At 34.4% G+C, this 22,908-nt stretch overlaps 2 protein-coding genes across 5 annotated transcripts; both read right to left on the bottom strand.

Moving 5' to 3' along the window:
• Positions 1-8,932: 8,932 nt before the first annotated feature.
• Positions 8,933-13,056, bottom strand: LOC113857828 (mitochondrial carnitine/acylcarnitine carrier-like protein). 3 transcript variants are annotated; one of them, XM_027490058.1, is made up of 3 exons: positions 12,713-13,056; positions 9,981-10,372; positions 8,933-9,614 (listed from the first exon to the last, which is right to left on the bottom strand). In XM_027490058.1, exons 2-3 carry the CDS (start codon positions 10,370-10,372, stop codon positions 9,113-9,115), a joined length of 894 nt encoding a protein of 297 aa, XP_027345859.1. In that variant the 5' UTR covers positions 12,713-13,056; the 3' UTR covers positions 8,933-9,112. The 3 variants fall into 3 exon arrangements, with proteins under 3 accessions (XP_027345859.1, XP_027345860.1, XP_027345861.1); XM_027490059.1 differs by having other exon boundaries at positions 12,637-13,031; XM_027490060.1 differs by having other exon boundaries at positions 12,782-13,031.
• Positions 13,057-16,767: 3,711 nt separating this feature from the next.
• Positions 16,768-22,357, bottom strand: LOC113858554 (protein SPT2 homolog). 2 transcript variants are annotated; one of them, XM_027491245.1, is made up of 10 exons: positions 22,224-22,357; positions 21,794-21,871; positions 21,420-21,658; positions 20,561-20,678; positions 19,057-19,131; positions 18,848-18,971; positions 18,295-18,746; positions 18,047-18,183; positions 17,456-17,542; positions 16,768-17,211 (listed from the first exon to the last, which is right to left on the bottom strand). In XM_027491245.1, the coding sequence occupies exons 2-10, from the start codon at positions 21,818-21,820 to the stop codon at positions 17,097-17,099; spliced, it is 1,374 nt and encodes a 457-aa protein (XP_027347046.1). In that variant the 5' UTR covers positions 21,821-21,871; positions 22,224-22,357; the 3' UTR covers positions 16,768-17,096. The 2 variants fall into 2 exon arrangements, with proteins under 2 accessions (XP_027347046.1, XP_027347047.1); XM_027491246.1 differs by having other exon boundaries at positions 21,794-21,874; positions 22,224-22,321.
• Positions 22,358-22,908: the final 551 nt, after the last annotated feature.

Here is a 22,908-nt window from a genome sequence, read left to right as displayed (position 1 = left end):
TTCGTATTTGATTCATTGCCCCAAAGGTTCAGTTGCTCATATCTGTTTCGCACCTTGCACATCCAATTCAGGTAATTTTTAACTTTGAATTCCTGGAATTAGGGCTCTTGCTGTGAAATTAGGGATTTCAATTTCTCAACTTCCTGGACTGCAATTGGGTGTTTTAATCTGTTATTCCATCAATAATTCTGCATTTCAGACTTAATGGACCAGTCACTTGCGTTTAATTGCTGCACTTTCGATATTTTAAACCCTAGGGTAGTTGCCCTGTGCGCCCAGAGTGCTCACTTTGGATATTCTGCATTTGGACCTTTTGGATTGAAATTGTTAACTTGCTGCAGTTATTAATTGGATGTTTGGATGATTGAAAGATGAAGGGGGCATTTCATCTGATTGTTCTGCTGAATTGAGAAGTGTTACCTTAGGAGTAACCACTTCCATTTGCAATAGTTTTCACTTTGAGTGTTCTGCTGTGCTGATATTTACATAGTTCAACTAGGATATGTAATTTTTAATTTTTGATGCATTTCCTGAATTCACTACTAATTACACAGTTCCCTTATGCTATCCTAGTTATTTTGACAGCAATTAAGCCTTGTAGTGATCATTGCCATGAACATAAGTAACCATTTTGTCTGCACCTCCCTCACCACAATGTGATATTTTGGGATTCTTTGTTGTCTTGAATGTGATAGATTGTTATCATTGCTGCACTTTTATGATACACATTCAATCACCCTTAAGCACCTCTTTTATGTTGCTGAAAATATGCATAATTATACACTGCATAACACTATCTGTTCACTCTCATGCTCAAATGCATTCACTGACTGTGTGTACAATTTCTGAAGCATGTATACTCACTCTAAACCTTCATCCACATGCTTAGCCTAGTTATTTTTGCAATCTGCTACATCATACCTGTCAGGACTAGATTCTAGAGTGATTACTGTGTGCCATGATCATCATTTTGCCATGTTCTTTACTGCATAAGTATAGTATATCTGCCACCACACATGCAGCAGCAGTTCTACATATTATTTCTTGTTAAGTTTGCCCTTTTGAACTGATATGTTTTAACCTTTCTGCATAAATTGTTGCTGCCCTGTGTCCAAAGTAGTTACTGTCATTCTACATAGTGAACACTTTGGCAGCACAACACCTCACAGTGCACACTCTGACATCACTTAAACTGTGAATCTGCAGCAACATGGCTAATACACCCAGGAAGACCACCCCTAGAGCCAAGAGAGCCAGAGCTGCTGGAGCTTCATCATCCAGACCCCCTCCTACACATGACCCGAGGTTTCGCTCATTAGCTCATGAAGAATATTTCAGAACCAACATCCTACGAAGGCAGATAGTGCAAGATCGTAACTTTGAGATCCAGGAGGGCACCTATACTCAATTTCAGGAGGAAATTCAGAGGAGGGGCTGGGATCTGTTTACCTCTTGTGCTGGAAATGGGTGGAAGGAGATCACCCAAGAATTTTATGCTAATGCAATGAGGGTAAAAGGAGACCAGCTAGCCCTTCGGCACACTATGGTAAGAGGTGTAGAAATTGATTTTTCTCCATCTAACATTCAGAGGGTTCTGAACATACCTCCAGTGGAGAGGAGAGCTGGACAGCTTGATTTCACTACATTTAGCTATCTAGAAGAGAAGGACTACAAGCCCATACTCCAGGCCATCTGTAAACCAAGAGAAAATTGGGAGTTTGACATGCAGCTCATGCCAAAGAATCTGACCACCAAACACCTCCTCCCACCAGCCAAGGTGTGGAGCATTTTCCTGCTAAGCTCCTTCATGCCAGTACGCCATTCCTCCACATTGGCTGTCAAAAGAGCTGAGCTTCTATATGCCATCCTCACTGGAATGCCAATCCATGTGGGAGACATTATAAGCAACTTCATCATGAGCATCTTAAGCACCAAGAGGGACTCCCTTGCTTTTCCTTCCATCATCACCATGCTCTGCCAGGATGCTGGAGTAGACATGGGTGAATATCAGCAGAGAGTCAAAGCTGCCCCTCCCATCACTACTGCCATGGTGAAAGATCTTTTTAATGCTAAGAAGAAGTCTGCTGACCCAGGTCTCTCCCTCCCTGCTGAATATAGGAAGAGAAGCCAGTTGAATCTTAGAGAACAGGTCAAGCAAATAGCACTGAGGCAGGATGCAATCCATGCTGGCCAGAAATCCATGCTGACCCTCCTGGAAACTATGTCCCTCAATATAGGAAAGAAGCTGGGCATGACATCAGAACAGATTTATGACGCCCCTACCTTCACTACCCCTTTCCTTAGAGCAGCAGTTAACCAGGATTTACCTCCATTCACCACCACCCATGCTCCTGCAACTGAGAAGGATAACAGCTCCAGTTCTTCAGAGGAGGAAGAGGATGATGATGAGAATGATGACAATCTTTCATCCTTCAGCTCAAATGAAGATCTTATATAGCTTTGCTTTTCTTTCTGTCATTTATATTTCTACAATTTCTAGTTCATTTCCCTGTATTTAGTAAATACTCCTTTCATTGTAATTATCATCTTTAGTACTATTTTCCCCTTTGTTTTCATGCATCACCCCTTGAACACTCTTTGACGCTTTCATATATATACTATTTGCAGTTTAAATTCTATCCTTATACTCTGTGCTGAATCCTTTGTGCGTCTTTGTGCAGAGAATGCCCTCAGTAACATCAAGAGGAGCATGAAATTGATCTCTGAGTGTGACTCTGAAGGGGGGTGATCTCTTTGCCTCTGTTTCACATTGTTTAGTCTGTTTTTCCTGCATAGTTCATAGATAAAATACCAAAACAACCTCTTTGTTTCTTTACATTTTATTTTTGATGAAATTTAGTTTTCTAATTCTGATTTTATATTCTGATCGCACTTCCTATTCAACTCAATCATTCTCTGTTTTGTCAACAATTATCGTTCTTACCACACTGAACATAGTTTCCTGTAAGGTGAACTGTATTCACATGTTGCTAAGAAATTATCTCTTTTACCATGGTAGAGAATTGGGCCTTAAAATTCTTTTTTGTGTGCACATTACATGTACTTTTGCATTCATCTTCTAGAACTTGCCCTGTTTCTTAATTGAATATGCATTGTACAATTTTTCATCTAGATGATTGAGGCCTTCTTTGCACATATCCACCCCAGAACACCCCCCACCAAATTTCCTTTGTTCTACACTCCCTTCTTTTGCTAAACTTAGCCTGCCAACATAGTTTCCTCCCCTTAAGAGAGATATTTCTTTTGAGTTGCGTCAAGAATGATTGCAAGAAACTAAGTTTGAGGTGCTAATTTTGACTATAGTTGCTTGAGGACAAGCAAGATCTTAAGTTTGGGGTGGTGAGCATTATACATGTCCATATTACATGTAAAAAAAAAATGCTTGAATTTGAAGAAAAGAATGATTGCCAAAGTCCAACGAATCGAAATAATAATAATAATAATAATAAAATGAAGGAATGGAGGAAAAAGGAAAAGAAAAAGAAAAATACAGCAAGTCTTTTTGATAGAAAAAGAAGTTCCACATAAGGCAAAATAAAATAAAAAATGATGAAAGAATGCCTAAACCTCATAAATTGCATCCTTTAGTGCATTCCATTCTAGTTATTGTGCTCATTCACTCAAAAGAATTTTCCTTTCTTAAAAACCCACTTGAGCTTTTGCCATTCCTTGATCAAAAATTGAACCTAACCTAACCACATTTGTGACCAACAAAGCCCTTATGATAGGTGGTTCATTGTATCTAGGCAAAGGAGATTGAGAATATGGGCAAGCATATGGTAGGGTGAGGCAAAATGCATGAATTGAGAGAAACACTGAGCCTACAATATTAATGAGTGAGAGTGAAACACTATACTGTGAGCTAGATGATTTCTTTGCATTGTGTGGACTGCATGAAACCTTGCTGGACTTTTGTTTTGGTTTAGTGGGATTTTGCATGAAAATAGATGATATGAGTGTGATTGTTTTGTTGAATGAATCCATACTTTTGAAAATATTGGAAGTGCTAATTGGAGTCTAAGATTGGAATGGAAATCTTTGAGAAAATTTTTCGATAAATCCAACCCTTTACCTTCAATTTTCTTGAGTTTTAGTTTGCTTGAGGACAAGCAAAAGTTTAAGTTTGGGGTTGTGATGAATCCACACTTTATAGATATTTTATTTGATTTTTATAAAGTTTTAATAGAAAAAAATAGATTTAGAGGCTGTAAATAACATTAAAATCTTATTTAGGTAGAAAACAATAGCTTTCTTAATTTTTGTCTTATTTCCATTAATTTTTGTGAATATATTTTGCAATTTTGATCATTTGAATAATTGTGCAGGGAATTCTAGACAAATTTCATGAATTTTTGGCTCTTTGAAAAAAATATGAACTGAGAGTAACTACTATCAGATACCAGAGTAATCACTCCAGGGAGCTGGTTTCAAGGGATAGGCCAGAGTAACCACTTTCAGATATCAGAGTGATCACTCCAGAAGCCCCAGACCCCAAGTGTCCTGCGCGTAAACACTCTCAGAAATGAGAGTAATCACTCCAGAAAGGGAGAAAGCTAAAGTTGCTGCGCGTGTTTACTCTCTTGTTTTACAGAGTGATCACTATGGGGCCATGTCAGACTTAGTATATATAGACTTTTAGAAATTAGGGTACGGGATGCAATTTTTTCCTTAGATTCTTTTACCACTTTTGGAGCATTTTGCAGAGCTTAGGGTTCTTGGGTGACAGCCAGGGATCCATTATAGGTTTTAATTTCTAATTTCCCTTTGATTCTCCTTGATTTTACATTAATGTTGCTTACGTTTCTACATTCTCTTCTTTCATTTGTGAAGCCCATCCATATGGAGGGCTAAATTCTCTTGTAATTCCTAGTCAACTCATATGGTTCTTGAATTCTTTAGTTTAATGGCAATATCACTCTTTCTTTCCTTGGATTTATTAACCCCAATCTCTGAATGAAATGAAATTTGCATGAGGGGAACATTGCTTAATGAACCCTAAATTAACCAACAAAATTCTAATCTAAAATTGCTTAATTTTGATTAATCTTTGAGATTGCTTAATCTTAGGGATAGAGAATTGGAGCCCATTAAGATGCTTAATTTTAATTGGGATACTAAAGTTAATTTTCGCTTGTTAGATTAACTTAATTCAAGGGAAAAATAGAGGATTATTGAATCATTTGAAAGAATAGGGATAGAACTCATTGATTGACTAGGGATTACTCTTTTTAATTGATTGAATTTCATTAGTTTACATTCTGTTCTTGATTAAAATCTAGAAATTGACAAACCTCCCCCCAATTTACTTGCTTTAAAATATATGTTTACACTTGTTCGATGTATGTTCCCAACCAAAAGTTCCTTGGAGATAACCTAGGACAACACCCTAGTATTGCATTTATATCTTGCATATTTGATGAGGATTAACGACAATCTTTGTGCATAACGAGTAGTGAAAAATCGTTCCATCAGTCGCTTATACATAATTACTTAACAGTCATGGTTCATTAAGATAGTGGCCGACTTGTAGTAAAATTGAGTCAAAAGATGAATATGTATTCATTTGCCAAATGGATTGCAAAAATCGGGCACTATTGGCCTGCGATCAACAACAAAGAAAAAGAAATAGCTAATCCCTATTTGGACCATGCCTCGTAAGGACTTCCTCATCAGTAGCACTTTGAGCTTGGTTTGGTGCTTCGGCGTCGGGCTCCATCTCTTCATCCACCTCTTCATATGGTAGAAATTTACTATCAAAGAAATCTCTTGACATATCAAAATTAAAGTGGGCAGGGACTTGACAGAATTGAAACGATTGGCGCATGGCATGTCTGAAGCCGACCTCATGCTCTTCCACGAGTTTTAAATTACACTCGTCGGTTAATGCCTTTAGCTCCGCTTCAAACTTCTGCTTCTCGTGATCCAAGGCCAACTTTTGGTTTCTAGCTCTGCACACTTGGCCCTCAGAGCCTCCTCCGCCGCTTGCATTCGACTCTCCAACATGTGGAAGTGCTCCTTCATTTCGACAACTTCCCCCTCCAGCAATCTGTTGGTCTCAGACAAATTTGACCAAATCTCTTCGCTCTCTGTGAGGGTATGTTTGATGCTAGCGAGTCAGCCTTAAACCCTCTCTAACTCTTGCAGCGGTTCTAAAGCGAAGCTCCGGGCCATCACCATGGCTCGAGCCTGAAATTAACAATACCACTGCCAACGCGTCTGGTGATCTTGATTATTTACAAGTGCACGTCCCTCCTCTAATAAATGGTCAGGACAAAACACTCGGTTGACCCAAAACCCCTCGGCAAAAAAGGACTCGATCACGGAGGCAGTTGGAACCACTGTTTGAGCTGACAAATCTCCCGATTGCTTGCACTGACATGTTTATGCCTTTTTCCCTTTTCAGGCTCTTTCTCCTTACCCTTGTCCTTCCTCTTCTTGGGTCTACCCTCGGCAAGGGAAAAGTCCCGAGGAGGGGGGCGGGCCTCGGTTATAGTCAGAATTTGATCTATAATCGAGTGTTGATGATCAGCAGCAGAGGTGCCCTCGGGAGCTTTTAGCTTAAGACCTTTCCAGTAGCCTAAGCCGGATCCTCTTTGTGCCATTATATCTACAATAGAAATAAGAAGTCAAATCAATATAAACCAATATTCAAAGTCCAAACAAAAATGCGAAACATATTGTCCATGTCCAACCGAGGTTGGGGAGACTTCAATAACAAAATAAAAGACCGAACAGGGAGCTCCCTCGGAAGTGTCTTTATATACTCCAAAGCCGACAACTCTTCCGCTGATAACATCTCCTCGGGAAAAATATCATACCTACGAGGTACTCGGGTCCAATGGAAAGGAAAAAGCGGATTGTCTTCGCTATCAAAAAAGTAGTTCCTACCTACAGAGTGTACAGTTACCTTGAAGTAACTGGTCTTGAAACCCTTGAAAGAGGAAGTGTAGGGTTTGAATAAAGGCATGTCAAGCTGCCTTATCAACGACACGCACCTCGCCCTTTCCGAAGGACGAGTACAAAAGAAATGAAGAAATAAACCTACATCAGGCTCAATGTAATGAAATTTACATTAAATCCTAAAGGCCTGAATCGCCGCCCACCCATTCGGATGGAATTGTGTCGGCGCTACTTTTAAAACCCTCAACACTCCCATTTGGAAGTCGTCAAAGGGAAGCCTTATACCTAATTCCTTAAACATATATTCATACACAAAAAAAGTGTTAACCATCCCAACACCTTCTCCTAAAAACACAAAGTCGGGGTTGTCTAAGTCTTCGCCGCGACAGGTACTGATAGTTATCGGATATGGATCTGACGCCTCCCATAACGATATATCACAATGATCGACAAAAGACTGGAGACTGCTATTCCTTTGAAAACGCGAGAAGTAGGCTGCCACTTCACCGTGAACCTACTCATATCCAAGAATCGAGTAAGGGGGGAATGTTGGCCTTTCCTTAGGAGGGCTAGCATTAGGCAACGATTGAGTGGAATCCGAACTATCAGCAACACCAGACGATTCAACTCCCTCATTACACTCCCTTACCATATCACCATCCACCCTACTTGGTCTTGAAGAAATCTCCCCCTCTTCGATTCTTCTAACATTTTCAAGCTCACCAACAGTAGTCGGCATCGATGAGTTTGACAGAGAATCCTCCCATTCTACGGACTCGGCCATGACAAGGAACCAAGGAAAAGATTAAAAATGATGACTAAAGCGTACCTTACAGTTAGTGGAAGAAAGAAAGCAAGCTTCCAAGAACAATGAATACGCCTCAGTCTAGAGCAACAGTATATACCCCTCGGTTTAGAGCAAGCAAGCATGAAGAGAAGTCTGGTCCACCACGAATTTATAGAACTTGTAGCTTCGGGCATGTAAAGGGTCGTGCCCCTTCTAGACCGACAGATCCTCTCCAGATCTGCGGCTAAGATCGAGCACCCTTTCGTTTCGTACACACTTCGAGGAAACTCTAAAAAATCTGAAATCCTAATGTGATCTTTACTAAACTGACTACCCTGGGGTGTAGGCTCTTCGATAAGCCAAATACCTATTTGGTCAATCGACCGACACCCTGCTTGGTTTGGTTATGTTAATTAAATCGAGTACCCTCTCAGTATACCTGTTTTCTCTCGTTGATACCCCCAAGTTAAAGTATTCCTCACAACACTGATCACTTCAGAAAAATGAGTGCTTCCTCGCCTAGATATTCTAAGAGTATATTCCCGTTAAGCCCTTGCCTCGTATCTCTTCATGCTTGGGGGGCTAGTGTACTGGATAGGACGCTCCTTAGTCCTATCCATCCCTCAGATCTACTAGTAGGAAAAGGTAACCGAGTACCCCTTTGGCCTAACATCGCCAAAATCCCCATGTCAGGATTAAAAGGTAATTAATTCAATCAGCAGTAATTAACATATCATCATCTAATTTAATTAAAGGGCCAAAACTATAGCTGACTCAGCAAGCCCATTAGCCCATGACAATGCCTATAAAAGGAAGGTAGACAGTACAGGTAAAGGATTGACTTCAATATTAAATAACATTTATTACTCATAATCGAATCCTGACTTCAGTATCGGAGTGTCTTTTACAAGTACACCTCCACGTCAGACCACGTTAGACCACATCAACAACAGTCAGAGTGGAGATCCGAAAACTAGTATTTCTTTAGCAAGAATAGTTATAATTAATTATTAATTATTTGCTGCTGTTATTGTTAACTTTCTGGTGTATCCTTTTAATTTTTCCAACAAATTTAAGTGTGTATACGTCTATCTCACCACACCCTCTCGGACCAGTGGGGAAGCTGGAGGTGAGGTTCGGCACAAAAGTTGCCGACTCACGGTAAAAGGTGGCTCCTGATAGATCAATAATATTTCAAGCATGAAGAAAGAACAAAATGGGGAATTTGAAACTAAAGGATGTTTATATTACTGCTTATAAAAGAATGAATCCTTGATTGAAGCATTAAACACAAGAAGAGCTTTTGTGGCTATATACTAACGGATGGAATAAAAATGTTGTGGGAACAAAAGGAAAAAAATAAAAAATAAGAGCACTTGATATTAAGCCTGCTATAAGAATCGATCATTCCAGAGCTGATCTTGTCACTTCATATGCCAAGAAGCATGCAGCATTTGCTGGAACACTTCGGGCCATTGCAGGACCAAAACCCTTATACAAGCCTTTGAACCCCTCTGAAGCTCTAATCTTTCTGAAAGCATCAAATGAACCAGAGAACTTTGGGTTTCTGTAATCATCTACTTGAATCACACTCTTAATAACATCAGTTGGGTAAACAACGAACCAAAAGGAAGCTCCAGCCAAGCCTCCAGCAATAATCAGAGAACCTCTACTAAGGCCAGAAGTATCGGTGCCTCCTGCAAACCTTTGCTTTAATGCTTCATATACACCAAACATTATAGCATTTCCAGGTATCTCACGCCCCATAGTGGGAACCAAGCCCTTCAAAAGACCTCTCATGCCCCCTTCAGACCTGAGAACGTGCCTGGCCACATCCATGGGTCCTCCATACTTAACAGCCACAGTAGCTGTTTCAGAGCCAGCAAGGGCACTTTGTGCTTGCAACCTGATGGTATTCACCATGAAACAAAAATTTAACCATAAGATCAATACGTATTTTGAGTGTCTATGATATCTAAGTAACATATGAGAATTTAAAGCGAAAGGTAATCGAGATTAATATGCAGCTGGAAATTATTCAGTTTATTCTCATATCTGATTTATGTAAATTGGGAGAAAAGGGTCAAGTTTGTTGAAGATATGCAATATGAAAATAAATAAACATAGAGAAACAAACAAAAACATGTACCATAAACAATTATTTACATGCTAGCTAAATAATCACTCAAAATTTATAGAAATTGATAGAAAGAAAAGGAAAAAAATGATATTAAAAGGGTTGTGACTTGTGACAAGAAAAACACCATCAGACCTGCATTTGATCAATTCAGTTGGGCAAGCAAGAATGGAAACAGCGACTCCAGCTCCAGCTCCACAAACTACCTGTTGATTCACTGTGAGGGGGGCACCAGGATGGGACCTCACTATTGTTTCCATCTGTCCCCTCACTGTAAACAGGACAGCATTGAAGGCTGCTACTGTAGCAAGTGGAGCACCCATACCTTTGTATAAGCCCCTCGGACCTTCAGCTGCTAATGTCTGCTTGACAGCATCAAATGCGCCTGAATATTTGGGAGGCTGACCAGGGAGTGGAGCAGGCTGGCTTTGGAGCTTCACCTTGATGGTGTCAAAGGGGTGTCCACATATCAACTGTGCTGCCCCTCCGACAGTCCCAGCTGTAAGGTCCTTAGCCACATCTCCCATCTACAAAATATATATTCCAAATAAAGAGGGAAACAAAGGATTTAGACAAAGAAAAATTCAGTGATGTTGATACACCTTTACTATGGCATAAAGGTGTGATCCTTGACAAAACAGCCCATTTAAACAATGCAGGACAAAAATCCATGGATTAAGCTTTAGTTTTGCAACAGATCAAACAGGATTTTTATTCTTTCAAAAACACAGTCCCTTAGAATCTTTGTTTTCCTATTGGAAGTTTCATATCCTTATACATATATGTCAGATGTTCAAGGAAAATAATCCTTTTCCAGTTACAGTTAGTTCCAACAAGAAAGCTAAACTTCACATGATAAGATATTGGAAATGATAATCAGCAAGCGCATTCTCTTTCATAGCCATCATAGCTCGTCTAGTAAATTTAGGTTAAAAGGAATTGTTTTCTTCTATTAGGACTAAATATCATACAGAATATATAATGATATCTAGACTAATTAGAAAACAAAATATCTCCCTACCCTAGCTTGTAATCCCTTAAGGGATTTTCCTAATTTATTGCCTAAAATGCTCTTTTTAACCCCTTGTACTTTTGGTCTTATGTAATTTAAACGTTTTGAGTTTTTAAATTGTGCAATATGACTCCCTATATTTACCAAATTGTACAAAGAAACTCTTCGGTTATTGAGACATCCAATCTCACAATTAACTCTCCTTGTGCTTCTTGCATGCATATTGTTGAACAAAAATATCCATATTTTAAATCCAATTTCTACACTCAATTCTTCGGAAGCTTCATCAAGGGGAGATGAATCTTCCACCATTCCTGTCAAACCCCCAATTGCCATAGACCCTTTTTTCTTATATATTTTCACATCACATGTATCCTTAATCATTTCATCATGGTAAAATGCTTTTCATCTTACTAAATAATATTCACCATGGATGTTTTGGTAACACTTTGCTATAAAGATTCTTGAATTTGGGTTTAGTTGTTAAGAAAATTGGGAAGGAAGAATGTTTTGTTAAATGGGTCTGTTGAAATTGCTGATTGGTGGTTTTCATTTATGAAGTTGCCTCGTTCTTTCTTTTATTCGATGTTGTGTTGCTGTGGATATCCTTGTTTGGTAGCTTTGAAAATTGGGGAAGAGATTGTTCTTGTGGTTGAAAATCTTCTGTTTATTGGGTTAACTGAAATTAATGATGAGGTTTTAGATGATTGTTTTACAACCAATTGTAAGCTACAGAAAACCAGAGTAATTTGTTGGTCAAGCTGTAATAGGTGAAAGATGACACCTTCCACACTCTTTTGCCTATATACAGTGTCTACTAACAAACAAACTGACTAAAGTGTAAAACATGAGTAAAAATAACTTCCGAATATAACCATCCGTTAGATTCAGAAATTTGAAGTTATGGAGGCAACAGATAACATATAAATTGGTAGATTGAAAATATAACATATTATTATCAAAAGTGTAAATATACATCATAGTTGTTCTTTACGAGTTTTCATGTTTTGGAAACTTTGAATGATTTTCTTATTTTTAATATTATCAAAAAGCTGTAATATTTTTCTTGCTTTTAATTTAAAACACTAAAAGCCTTTATAGTTATAAAAACAGCGAAGTATTGCTTCTTTACATTTACTTTCTCAAGCAAAACAGAACTTATTTTACATGCAACCACAATCAATATCTCCTATATAAATCATATATAAAAAAAAGTCAAAAAAATAAAAGGTTTAGTTCACTAATAAAGTTGTTTTTCTATTTTTCACATAAATTCTATTTGAGACACCGTCGAACATTAAGTGTGTTTGAGAACACATTAAAAAATTTGTAAAAGTGGATCCAACACAAAGGCTATAATTAGTGATGCTGAAATAAACGTGGATCCATAACCATCAAACATGAATCCGAACAAGCACAAGGTGCAAGTGCCTCTATGCGGGGATTTGAATTAAATACATAGACAGAAAACAAAAATCTTCAAAATAACGACAACAGCTGCTTAACAAGAGACCTAGGATTTAATAACAGTCAGTTCATCTTACTATTGCCCAAAATTACAAGGGATAAAAAATACTAGCTGTTGCGGAATTCTCCCATACCGCAACAGCGTGACGATGATCATGAATGGAACACACAAGTGAGTGATGATCATGTGATTGCAAAATAAATAAATATGAAGAAGAAAGAAATAGCGCGTAGAGGTACAATAGTATTTTATTTTTACAATGAAACAACATGACGCCAGAACACACATGCATTATGAGGAATGGCACTCACACTTTACAAGCTATTCATCCCAATAACATTGAGAAAAGAGAAGTAGAGAAACTTTGTGACAAAGCCAGAATCATACCGAGCTCAAGCTGTCTCCCAAGGAATAAGAAGATGAAATGCAGAGTGAAAAAGGAACAAAATCCAACACCTTTTATTCAGAGTTAGTTGTGAGAATCTGAACTGAGAGGTATCGAATCTACGGTGAAACGAGTGAAAGAAAGGGGCAGGGGTGTGTGTTTGTGGTTAATGCTATGAGAAAAGACGGCGAAAGTAAATTGTGAAAAAAAAATAAAAATAAGGAGAATCGAATCTGAGGGATAGAGAACCACAAGAAAGCTAGAGAACGGACAAAGAAAAGAAAGCCAGAGAGAGAGGTGTGGCTGAAACGTGGATTTGTTGGAATTCTCAGCCACTCTCCACCTTCAGCGGATGATTGTTGTTTTTTATTAAATAGATAGACAAGTCCAACGCAAAGACACGTTGAGGCCGTTAGATTCAGATATGGACAGAGAAGTGTGGATGGGAGTGTGATGCCACATGCAAAAGTGTCAAGCCGAAAAGTTGTACTGTCAGGTTATATAATAAATAATTAATTTTTTCGACAAATGTTTTATTAAAACATAAAAAAAATATAATTATGAATTCTTCTTTTGTACATTTATAATTATGAACATGCTACTACCATTATTAACACTCAGTTAACATTTTTCTTTTTTATTTTTCCTATTGCATTATATTACCTCCGCTTAACTTCACTTTTAATCTCTCCATTTTGGACCCTGTAATTTGGCTTTTCAATTTTTTCTTAAAATTATGCAAATTTAATTGTCATTTTATTTTTATTTAAAATTCTTATTTTTTTATTTTTAATCAAATTCTTTTAGAGACTTGTATGAGATAAAAATAATAATTTTTAAAATTTAGAAATAAGAAATTTGATAAAAATTTGAAGGATTTTATGATATTAAGATTTCAATAAAAATAAATTGATATTTTTATTTTAGATTATATTTGTTGATGATTATTATTAATTTTGAGTAGAAGATAATTTAATCAATTTAGTTTATAAAAATTTAATTAAGAAACAAGAATTAAAATATTTGGTGATTGTTAGTGTGCTTACAAAATTTGAAAGATTTAAACATATTCATTATATATAAATTAACCAGGCATATTTAATTTTTACGTCATTAATGATATATTTTAAAAAGAGGTATTAAATCTTTTTTATCAATTGTTATAATTAAAAAAATAACCTCATAAGTATAAATTATAGATTTTTTTAGAATTTAAAGTTAATTTTGATAATTGTATTTTAATCTTTTCTTTTTTATTGTGTTTTTTAGTCTTCTTATAACTTTATTTGTCAAAAAAGATAAAATTAACAAAAAAAAATATTAAATTGTATAGCTTTTGTTTAGACATGCTTTTCAGGATGGAAAGAGAAGAAAGAAAAATAAAAAATTTATTTATAATTAACTCTTATTTTAGGAGCTGAGAAAAAAATAAAGAGAACAGTTTGAAAGTTTTTTTAAACATTTTACAATCTTTTTATTTATTTTTTGGATGAGGTTTTCTATAAATTTTTGTGAAATTCTTAATTTATCTTTTTGAAAATATATGTTAAAGGTTTTAGAGTCGTATAAGAGATATTTATATTATGGTCATATTCTTAGTGATCTTTATCAACTATTATGACCTTCCATTTTCTAATATGTAAGATAGGAAATGCTTCAGTTGTTATTCATATCTTAGATATAACTGTAAGAAGTATTTTTAGAACATAATTAATAATTAATATTTATTTATTTTGTTTGCTTAAAAATTTGAATAAGATAAATGTTATTTGAAATGTCTTTAATTCGGTTTATTATTTTTTCTTCAATTTTATTATTAAATGAATAAAATAGTAAAAAAATTATTCTTAAAAAAATATGATGTTAATTTTTAAGAAAAAAATAGCAAAAAAAAATAAAACAATAAAAATGTTAGATTTTAGAGTAAAGATTTATTAAAAAATTATAAAAAATATAAATATAAATTTTTAAAAGATTAATTTTTAAAGAGAAAAAAATATTTTTTAATTTTTTTAAATATATAAATAAAAAAATTTAAGAATATTAATATCATTTACTTGATTAAATATTTCGTAACTCTTTTATTTTAATATTAAACATCTAGACAAAAGATAGAGTTTAACATTTCTTCTCCTTTTTTCCCTTACCTTTCAAATTTTTTCTTTCCCACCTCTTTTCTAGATTTGACTAAAAACTTTATAAGAATTTTTAAATTAATTATGAAATTGATTAATCTCATATTTTATAAAATTATTAACTCATATAAACCTTCAACTTTGATACTTGGTGTAAATAGATTTGACTTGTATAAATATTTAATGCAAAATAAAAAAATAATAATAATTTTAATCAATTTTTCTATAACATTACAAAAATCTCATTTTAATCTTTAATTCTACAAAACGATATTCATTTTAATTTGTTTTTATATATAAAATGACAACACAACAATAACAATCATCAAGCATTATCCTACTAAGTGAGGTCGGCTACATAGATCACACAATGCTATTAAATTTAGTTAAAATCAAATTTTTAGAGATCTAGTTAATCAAAATGTCTTATTTAATAATTTTATCTAAAGTTTTCCTCTCTAAACTCCTTTTTATTGGATTGAAAGTCATACAATTTACTCTTTTTATCAATACTTTCAAAGATCTTTTTTACACATGACTAAACCATTATAGATGATCTTTACTCATCTTTTCTACTATTAGTGCTATTTTAACATTCTCTCATATGCTATTATTTTATCTTTTTTCGTGTATCCACTCATTCACATTAACATTTTCATTTTTGTCACACTCACTTTCTTTTTGTGATAATCCTTTAAGGTCCAAAAGTCACTACCATATAAAATAGTTGGTTATATTGTAATATGATAAACTTTCCAATCACTTTAATAAGTACTTTAAGCTCACAAATAATTTTTAATATCTTTCTCCACTTTATTCACCCAACTTGTATTATGAGTAATAAATTTATTAATATTTTCTTATTATTTTGTATAATCAATCTTAAGTACTTGAATCTAAATATTTGTGGTATTATATCAGCTTCAATTTTAACTTCCAACAAATGATCTTCATCTTGTTTTTTATTAAATTTACAATACATATACTTAAAACTCTTAGATTCAAAAGTCTTTCTCCAAAACTCAAGTTTGACATTAACTTTTCTCTTATTTTTAACTAACACTATATCATCTGTAAAGAGCATACACTGAAGAATAATCTTTTTGTATGTCAATTATAAACATATTTAGATTAGATTAAACAAGTAAGGACTCAAAGTTGAGTTTTGATGTAAACATATTCCTATTGAAAGTTTTTAAATATGTCTCCAAAAATTCTTATATATATAGTTATTCTCTCATATAGCCTAAATATATGATACACAAATTCTTTTCTTTTCTAAAATCTTCAACACTTCTCTTAGTACTTATTTTATAAATCAATAAAAATCATATATAAGTCATTTTCTTTATATAATACTTTCTATTATCTTTTAGAAAAGACATATAACTTTTATTATAATCCTTCCTAATATAAAATCAAATTAATTTTCTAGAATCTTAATTTCTTTTCATAATTTATGTTTAATCTCATTTTTCTACAATTTTATAGTGTAACTCATACATTTAATTCGTTTATAGTTTATACAATTTTAGATATCACTTTTTTTCTTGTATATAAAAACCAAATCATTCTTCCTCTGTTCATCTAACATATTATTAAATCTCAAAATAACAAAAATATTATTAGAATTAACTACTTTACTATTGTCTATAATCTTACGAGCTAAAATAATTCTTAATAGTTATATGTCAAATATCGAACATTCACTTGCACTTCAAGCCCAGCTATATTTCCATTTGCTCATTGTCCATCATTATTTAATATTAATAGTGCAAGAAAACTCATAACATAATTAAAAAATAAATAAAAATAACCAACTTATACAAATACTTATTTAAAAAATATTCTTAAAAAATTTCGTTTAAAAGTGAGATTCACATTTTATGTATGTAAAGGTAGATTGTCCAGAAAAATTGTAACAGAATAATACTGAACAATTATATCTCATTTTCCAATCCAACCAATGGGTATAATGACAGCCAATCAATGTGCAAAATGCTCAAAGCATACAATGCAAAGCCCTGCCCTTGACTAGAAAAGAAACTGCGTTTACACAATGGTATATCTTTTCCAAGTAATTCGAACTAAAACGAACTGAATGCGGGCAAATATATTCCTATCTTCATTTATGAATTGATTAATTTAATCCCGTGATCAAACTGCCCTGGGAAAAAAGGAATTTTCATTATACCAAAACAATGACATGTTATGGAAGCCAAACGATGGTGTTGGTGTTTACTACTAACTACTACTCGCCATGCTTCCGTTTCTTTAACTTTGCCATTCGTCTTCTCCGCTCTCTTTCCTCTTCCTCTTCAATTAACCTAAGTTGCTCCTCGTCCTCCTTTTTAGCAATTTTGGCACTGCACGTGTTTTGTATTACACAAAATCCATCAACCACGAAAATCTAATTACACAAAAACCAAAATATTTTATGCATGCAACTAAATTTATGGGAAGAAAAAGCAAAGGGAAAGAGGCAAGGATAAGCATCAACAAGTAAGAAAGGCTTTGCATTAGATCATAATTGAACTTAATCAACAAGTAATAGCAAGACTGAATGCATAAAAAAAGACATTGTTTAATTTTAATATGAAAGGAACGAACCTCCTCCTTTCTTCCCTCATAATTTCATCAAAGCCGGCCTCCATATCATCATCATCATCATCATCGACAAATTTCTTGGGGTTGTAACTGCAGTGGTCCAACAAATATCATAAATTCTAAATTGTAAGTAATGGAAGGAAAAAAGACACAAGCAGCCCTAATTTAAATATAATTTCACTGAAAACTTTTTGCTACCCAACACGTGACACCCCTCCTGCCAACTTTTGTCCAGCATGATAAAACAAATCACACAATTAAGCTGAATTTAAACATATGTATTTTGTAGTTTAAGGATAAATTCCTGTCAGCCATTTAAACTAATTTTTATTGAAAATTCCCCTCTTCCCCTGGGGTGACTTTAACATATATCTGTACTATAGTCAATGGGTGAATTCCAACATCAGCAATACAACCTACAAGCTTCAGTTATGTGGTGAAGGTAATTTGTTTGTCCAGTTGTAGGAAAGAGGTCATGCTTAAATAACACTCAGTTTTAAATATTTTTATCACTCCCAAAAAAAAAAAAAAAACAGAGAACACAGCATAAAAATCAACATTATCAGCATTTCAATTAGAACATAAAAATCTCACTTAAACATTGATCTGATCATGTTACTGATATCCATGTCATCCTCAGCATCATCATAGTGTCTTCTTGCAACCTTATGCTTGGGACGATAATCTTGTGAAGCAGTATGCATTGAATTTTGTTTAAGTGGCTTATTCATCTGTAAACCAAGTGAGCAATTTAAAGATGATGTATTTTGAACAAGCTAAAGGTAAAACTCCATAACATAAGGGATCAATGTACAAGTGTGCACAAGTACATAGCATGGCACCTGTGGTTTCGATGATGCCACTGGTTGTTTTGGTGTCATTTTAGGTCTATTCAGTTCTCGTATGTCTTTTCTTTGTTCCACATTTTGCTTTGGAATGGATGGATGGGCCTTTGAAGGGAGCGATTTTTGCATACCATTTACAGGGGTTTTTATACCAAGTGTTGAAGATTTATTCCCTGTGATACCAACAGAATTCTTTGAAGGCATGCCTTTTGGCCCAGCTGGCCGGCCTGGTCCATTGACACTGTTGTTACCGAGCTGTTTTCTAGAATCTGCAGATGCCATACTAGGTTTACTAGTTGAACTTGTCTTATAACTGGATCCTGATTTAGGAGGCAAATGGCCAGCTGCAGAACCTCTTTTCCTTTCTTCATGACTCGGACGAACAAGCTTGCTGCCATTGCTCAAAGGCTGTTGTTTACTCCTTGCTGGAACTTGAGCTGGTCGTCCCTCTTCAACATCAGCAAAAATCCTGTATAAGTTTCCTCAATTACAATAATATGTTTTAACCCAACATTCAACACATATAAACACATAGCCAAGAGCAATATACCAGAATTTCTTATAGGCATATTTCGTGGTGGGGGTGCTTTTGAAGGTGCTGGAAGCTCTGCATCATCAGATAAAAGAAATGAGTAATCTCTTGTGTTCTTGAGTTTCTGGGCTTTAACTTTCATCTGTATGAACATGGAAAAAACCATTTAGCGTACATAGATAAAGTCACAAAGCATTGTGAAAAACCAACACAGATAGCCACAAGACCTCATTAACTTTGGGTGGCAGATTATGAGATGAAGACTTTGATCCTCCATTCGATACTTTATTGTGGTTTTTCTTCTGCGAACAAGATTATTAGAGTATTTAAAAAAATATTCCACTGACAAAAATACAATGAAGAACACCTAACTGCTGCATATTCTCGGTACTCAAGCAAAACCCCATTCAAACTAATAATTAGGCCAAGTATTAATATAACTAGTACAAGCTCAGATCCACTTACAATGAGACAAATAACCTTATTAAAGATAAGAAAACACAGATGTAACAAAATCAGGGAACAAATAATAAATTTCATCGAGTAGATGACTAATTGATTCCAAAAGTTCTAAAAATATTGTATGATAATCTAAATATATCCCAAAACTCCTCAAGCAAAAGCTTACTAAGCTTTCAGGGTTTAGAGTTACAATTACAGCTACTAAACCCAAAAACATAAGACAAATAACACAACTCATTTAAATTAGAAGCCCAAGGAATAAGAGAACTTGGTACAGCCCATGTTCTGATGCTCCTAAACCTGTAACAACCCTGATTGACTGACATAATAGGAAATCAGGATGATAGTAACACCCAAACTTGGCACATCCCTGCTCCAACTGTAACACCCCACTCTGTTTCTGGTATCAGGTTAAGAATTATAGGTTTAGGTGCATTTGCCACACTTGGGTGCACTTACATGGACTGTAAAAACATTTTTAGGATATCTACTCAGATAAGTATTAAGTTTGGAATAAGGAGGCAGACAATAATTAAACTGAATATATTATTGACAGGATGTAATATGTTACAATATCCTAACCTAATACTCCCATTTAAACAAATAATTAGGTCAAGTGCTGATACTACAAGCCCAAGCCCATGTCTTGTCTCAGTCCACTACAACAAAACCAACCTTTAATCCAATTTTGAGTACTTCAAGTATTTATCACCAAGTATGCATGTGTTAGAAATTGTTAGCTATGTTCAGTGTAACGGCAATAGCATTTTTGGGGATGCTCCATGTTGTTATCTGGAATTAACTTCAGTGTCACAGCATGAATCACTGTCAAGGGATCTTCCCAAGTCACAATAAGGAAAATAGCATAAGGAGCTTGGCATTAAAGTATAAGTTTACTACACTACTAGATAAAAAAGAAAAAAATATATATTCATCACATCATAAACAAAACCTTATTTATGTAATCCTCTAATAAAAGGATGGCAGGCAAAAAATGGAAAGGAATATACTCAAACAATAAACAGGAGAAGTTTCTTATGTAACTTTTTTTTATTGTTTTATAGCCTTTATTTTAATTTGTTGTCACATTGAAAAATGGGAAATAAAGTTCCAATTGCCACAAGACCACAAATAGTCAAGTTAATGTGTTTGAGATTACTTTATAAATGAAGAGAATTATAATACTGCAAAATGAAGATCAATAATATTATGTAGAACTTCATACTAAAGTTGAAAAAAAATGCCAAAACAGAGATTCTGAATGCATACAATTTGATGTGGGTTAGAAACCCTAGATGCCAAATGCTTGTTTTCTAACATTGACTTGCTCTCCTGGATTACTCTCTGTGCGATTACTGGTTGAGAAGGACCGAAAAAGGAACCATAACTGCAAAAGAAGATGGAGACAATATTTTAACTATACCTGTTAGCAAATTTCAACTTACCAATGCAGTATGCCAAGCAAGCTCAAACTATATCAATGAAGAGAACAAAGCATGTATAATATATATCACCCACACAAGCCAAATGGAAAGAGAGTAACAAAATCCCAAGCCTTGCCAAAATCACAAATAAGAAAAACAAAATAACAGATCTTAGAAACTATGCAGAAATTGAACAAAAATGTAAGATTAAACTTCTAGCTATTACAAAAAGAAACGATTCTACACAACTTAAATAAAATATAAGAAGCTCAGTCAAAAGAACAAACCAATGGAGGGAAAATAAGGTAATAAATAATCTATCCCGATATTAAAAAAAAAAAACCAAAAAAAGGCTAAGCAGCAATTAGCCTCCTAAGTCCTAGCAGACAATAACAATCTTCAAGATGATGCAAACAAGGTAATAATAAAAATTCATCCAATAAGATAATGAAATTATATCCCTTAAACAACCAAATTCATTTAAATTTATATGATAAACAATCACGTAAGCGACTTTATCAAATCAATGCTGCCACGCCCTAAAGGGCAATGCTAAAGAGAGAAGGTACAACTGAACTTACTAAACGAAAACAAATTTGAATTCTTGAACCAAAGCCCCAATCAAAATAGGATATTTTAGCTTGAAACTCCCTCAAAGCACTCATGTAAAAAGTGGTTGGTGAAAAGATGGTTGCAAGACTCACTTATCATAAGGAAGCTTATTCTTCCTTCTATCGGTCGAATCCAGGCGCGAAGTACTACTACCACTACTATCCTTCTTCATCTGCTTCCTAATAGATTCTTTCAACTTCTGCCTCAACTCTAGGTACTCCATCTCTTCCTTTGAAGGCTTACGAGGCTCTTGTTCCTCTTCTTCATACTCTTCCTCACCCTCCTCTTCATACTCTTCTTGTCCCTCATCCTCATAATAATCGTCGTACTCCTGTAGTTCCATCAAATAGTAATTATTAAGAAACAATAAACCGGAATGCTAACTATGAAACCGGAACAAGTGAAACACAATGATTAAACAAATGAGAAATCTTGATTTAAACCCTAAAAAGTTGAGAATGCTTACATCTCTTTCATTATCATAACCCCGCATTGTTGTTTCCAGAAGAATCACCAATTGCAAGTATTTGACTGAATGATTATTCTGCTTGTGCCAATAACACAAAGAATGCGAATTATATGAGAAACAAAAGAACACCCAATACCCTTTACAGAAAACCACAATTTTTTTAAAAAAATTCATCCGCACCAATAAAATTAGGGTTACAACGAGAACAATTCGCCATAATTGAAAAATAAAACTTTAAAAAAATCGGTTTTTGATAGTTAACCGAATCCCCAATCACCAACATATCTACTTGCAAAATTGAAGGAATTACACGGCGAAAGAACCCCCGATATTTGATCGAGCGAGTACGAAAATAAAAACATAAAATTGAAGTGAAGGAAGAAAGGGAAATGGTGAAAGAGGAATAAGAGAGAGAGAGGGAACTTACAATGAATGATTGACGTACAGCGCGAATCGTTGATTGGGAAACCAGAAAGGAAGAAAGGGATCTGGAACTGCAAGACTAGCTCCTTTTAATTTGTTCGTCAGGTTGCAGAATTTTTTATTTTTTTCTTTTTCGGTGTTTAGATTAATATTGCAAAAATTTCCTTACAGTGGCCCAATCTTATCGTATATTTTTTAATTTCCGACACATTTCTTCGGTGGACTGCTTATGGGATCTGGAACCATGTCATTGCGACACCGTTTATTTAAGGGTGGTTTCGGAGCCAAATAGATATAAAGTACACTTTTTTAATTTTAAATTAATATTTCTCAAATTTTATAATTTTAAAATATGAAATAATAAATTAATATAAATTTAATGTATTATTTTTCTTCATTTTATTAATAATATATAATTTTTTATTTTGAAAATATTTTTTCTTTCTCCTTCAAAATTTAATTTTCAAATATATTTAAAGGAATTATATTTGCACTTGTACTTTTGTCTCTGATAGAAAAAAAATGATAAATATAGATAAATTAATATAGTTTTTAAATTTTTTATTTTAATATTTTCTTTCCAAGTTATTTTTTACTTTTATCTTTTAATTTTATTTTTTATTCTTTTATATATTTTTTTTATTTGATGTTATTGTCCCAACTTTATTTTGTATTTTTGTTTGATCTCT

This window comes from Abrus precatorius, unplaced genomic scaffold (assembly GCF_003935025.1).
Source record: "Abrus precatorius isolate BTA unplaced genomic scaffold, Abrus_2018 Scaffold2, whole genome shotgun sequence".
Lineage (NCBI taxonomy): Eukaryota > Viridiplantae > Streptophyta > Magnoliopsida > Fabales > Fabaceae > Abrus > Abrus precatorius.
Note: the sequence above shows the minus strand (reverse complement) of the source record. Positions and strands in the feature narration are given on the sequence as shown.

Coding starts and splice junctions, on each gene's coding strand:
- LOC113857828 (XM_027490058.1), bottom strand. CDS start 10,372: ATGGGAGATGTGGCTAAGGACCTTACAGCTGGGACTGTCGGAGGGGCA. Junction 9,615..9,980: donor ACTGAATTGATCAAATGCAG/GTCTGATGGTGT, acceptor GAATACCATCAG/GTTGCAAGCACAAAGTGCCC.
- LOC113858554 (XM_027491245.1), bottom strand. CDS start 21,820: ATGCGGGGTTATGATAATGAAAGAGAT. Junction 21,659..21,793: donor GTTATGATAATGAAAGAGAT/GTAAGCATTCTC, acceptor ATGGAACTACAG/GAGTACGACGATTATTATGA. Junction 18,972..19,056: donor TGCCACCCAAAGTTAATGAG/GTCTTGTGGCTA, acceptor ATGTTCATACAG/ATGAAAGTTAAAGCCCAGAA.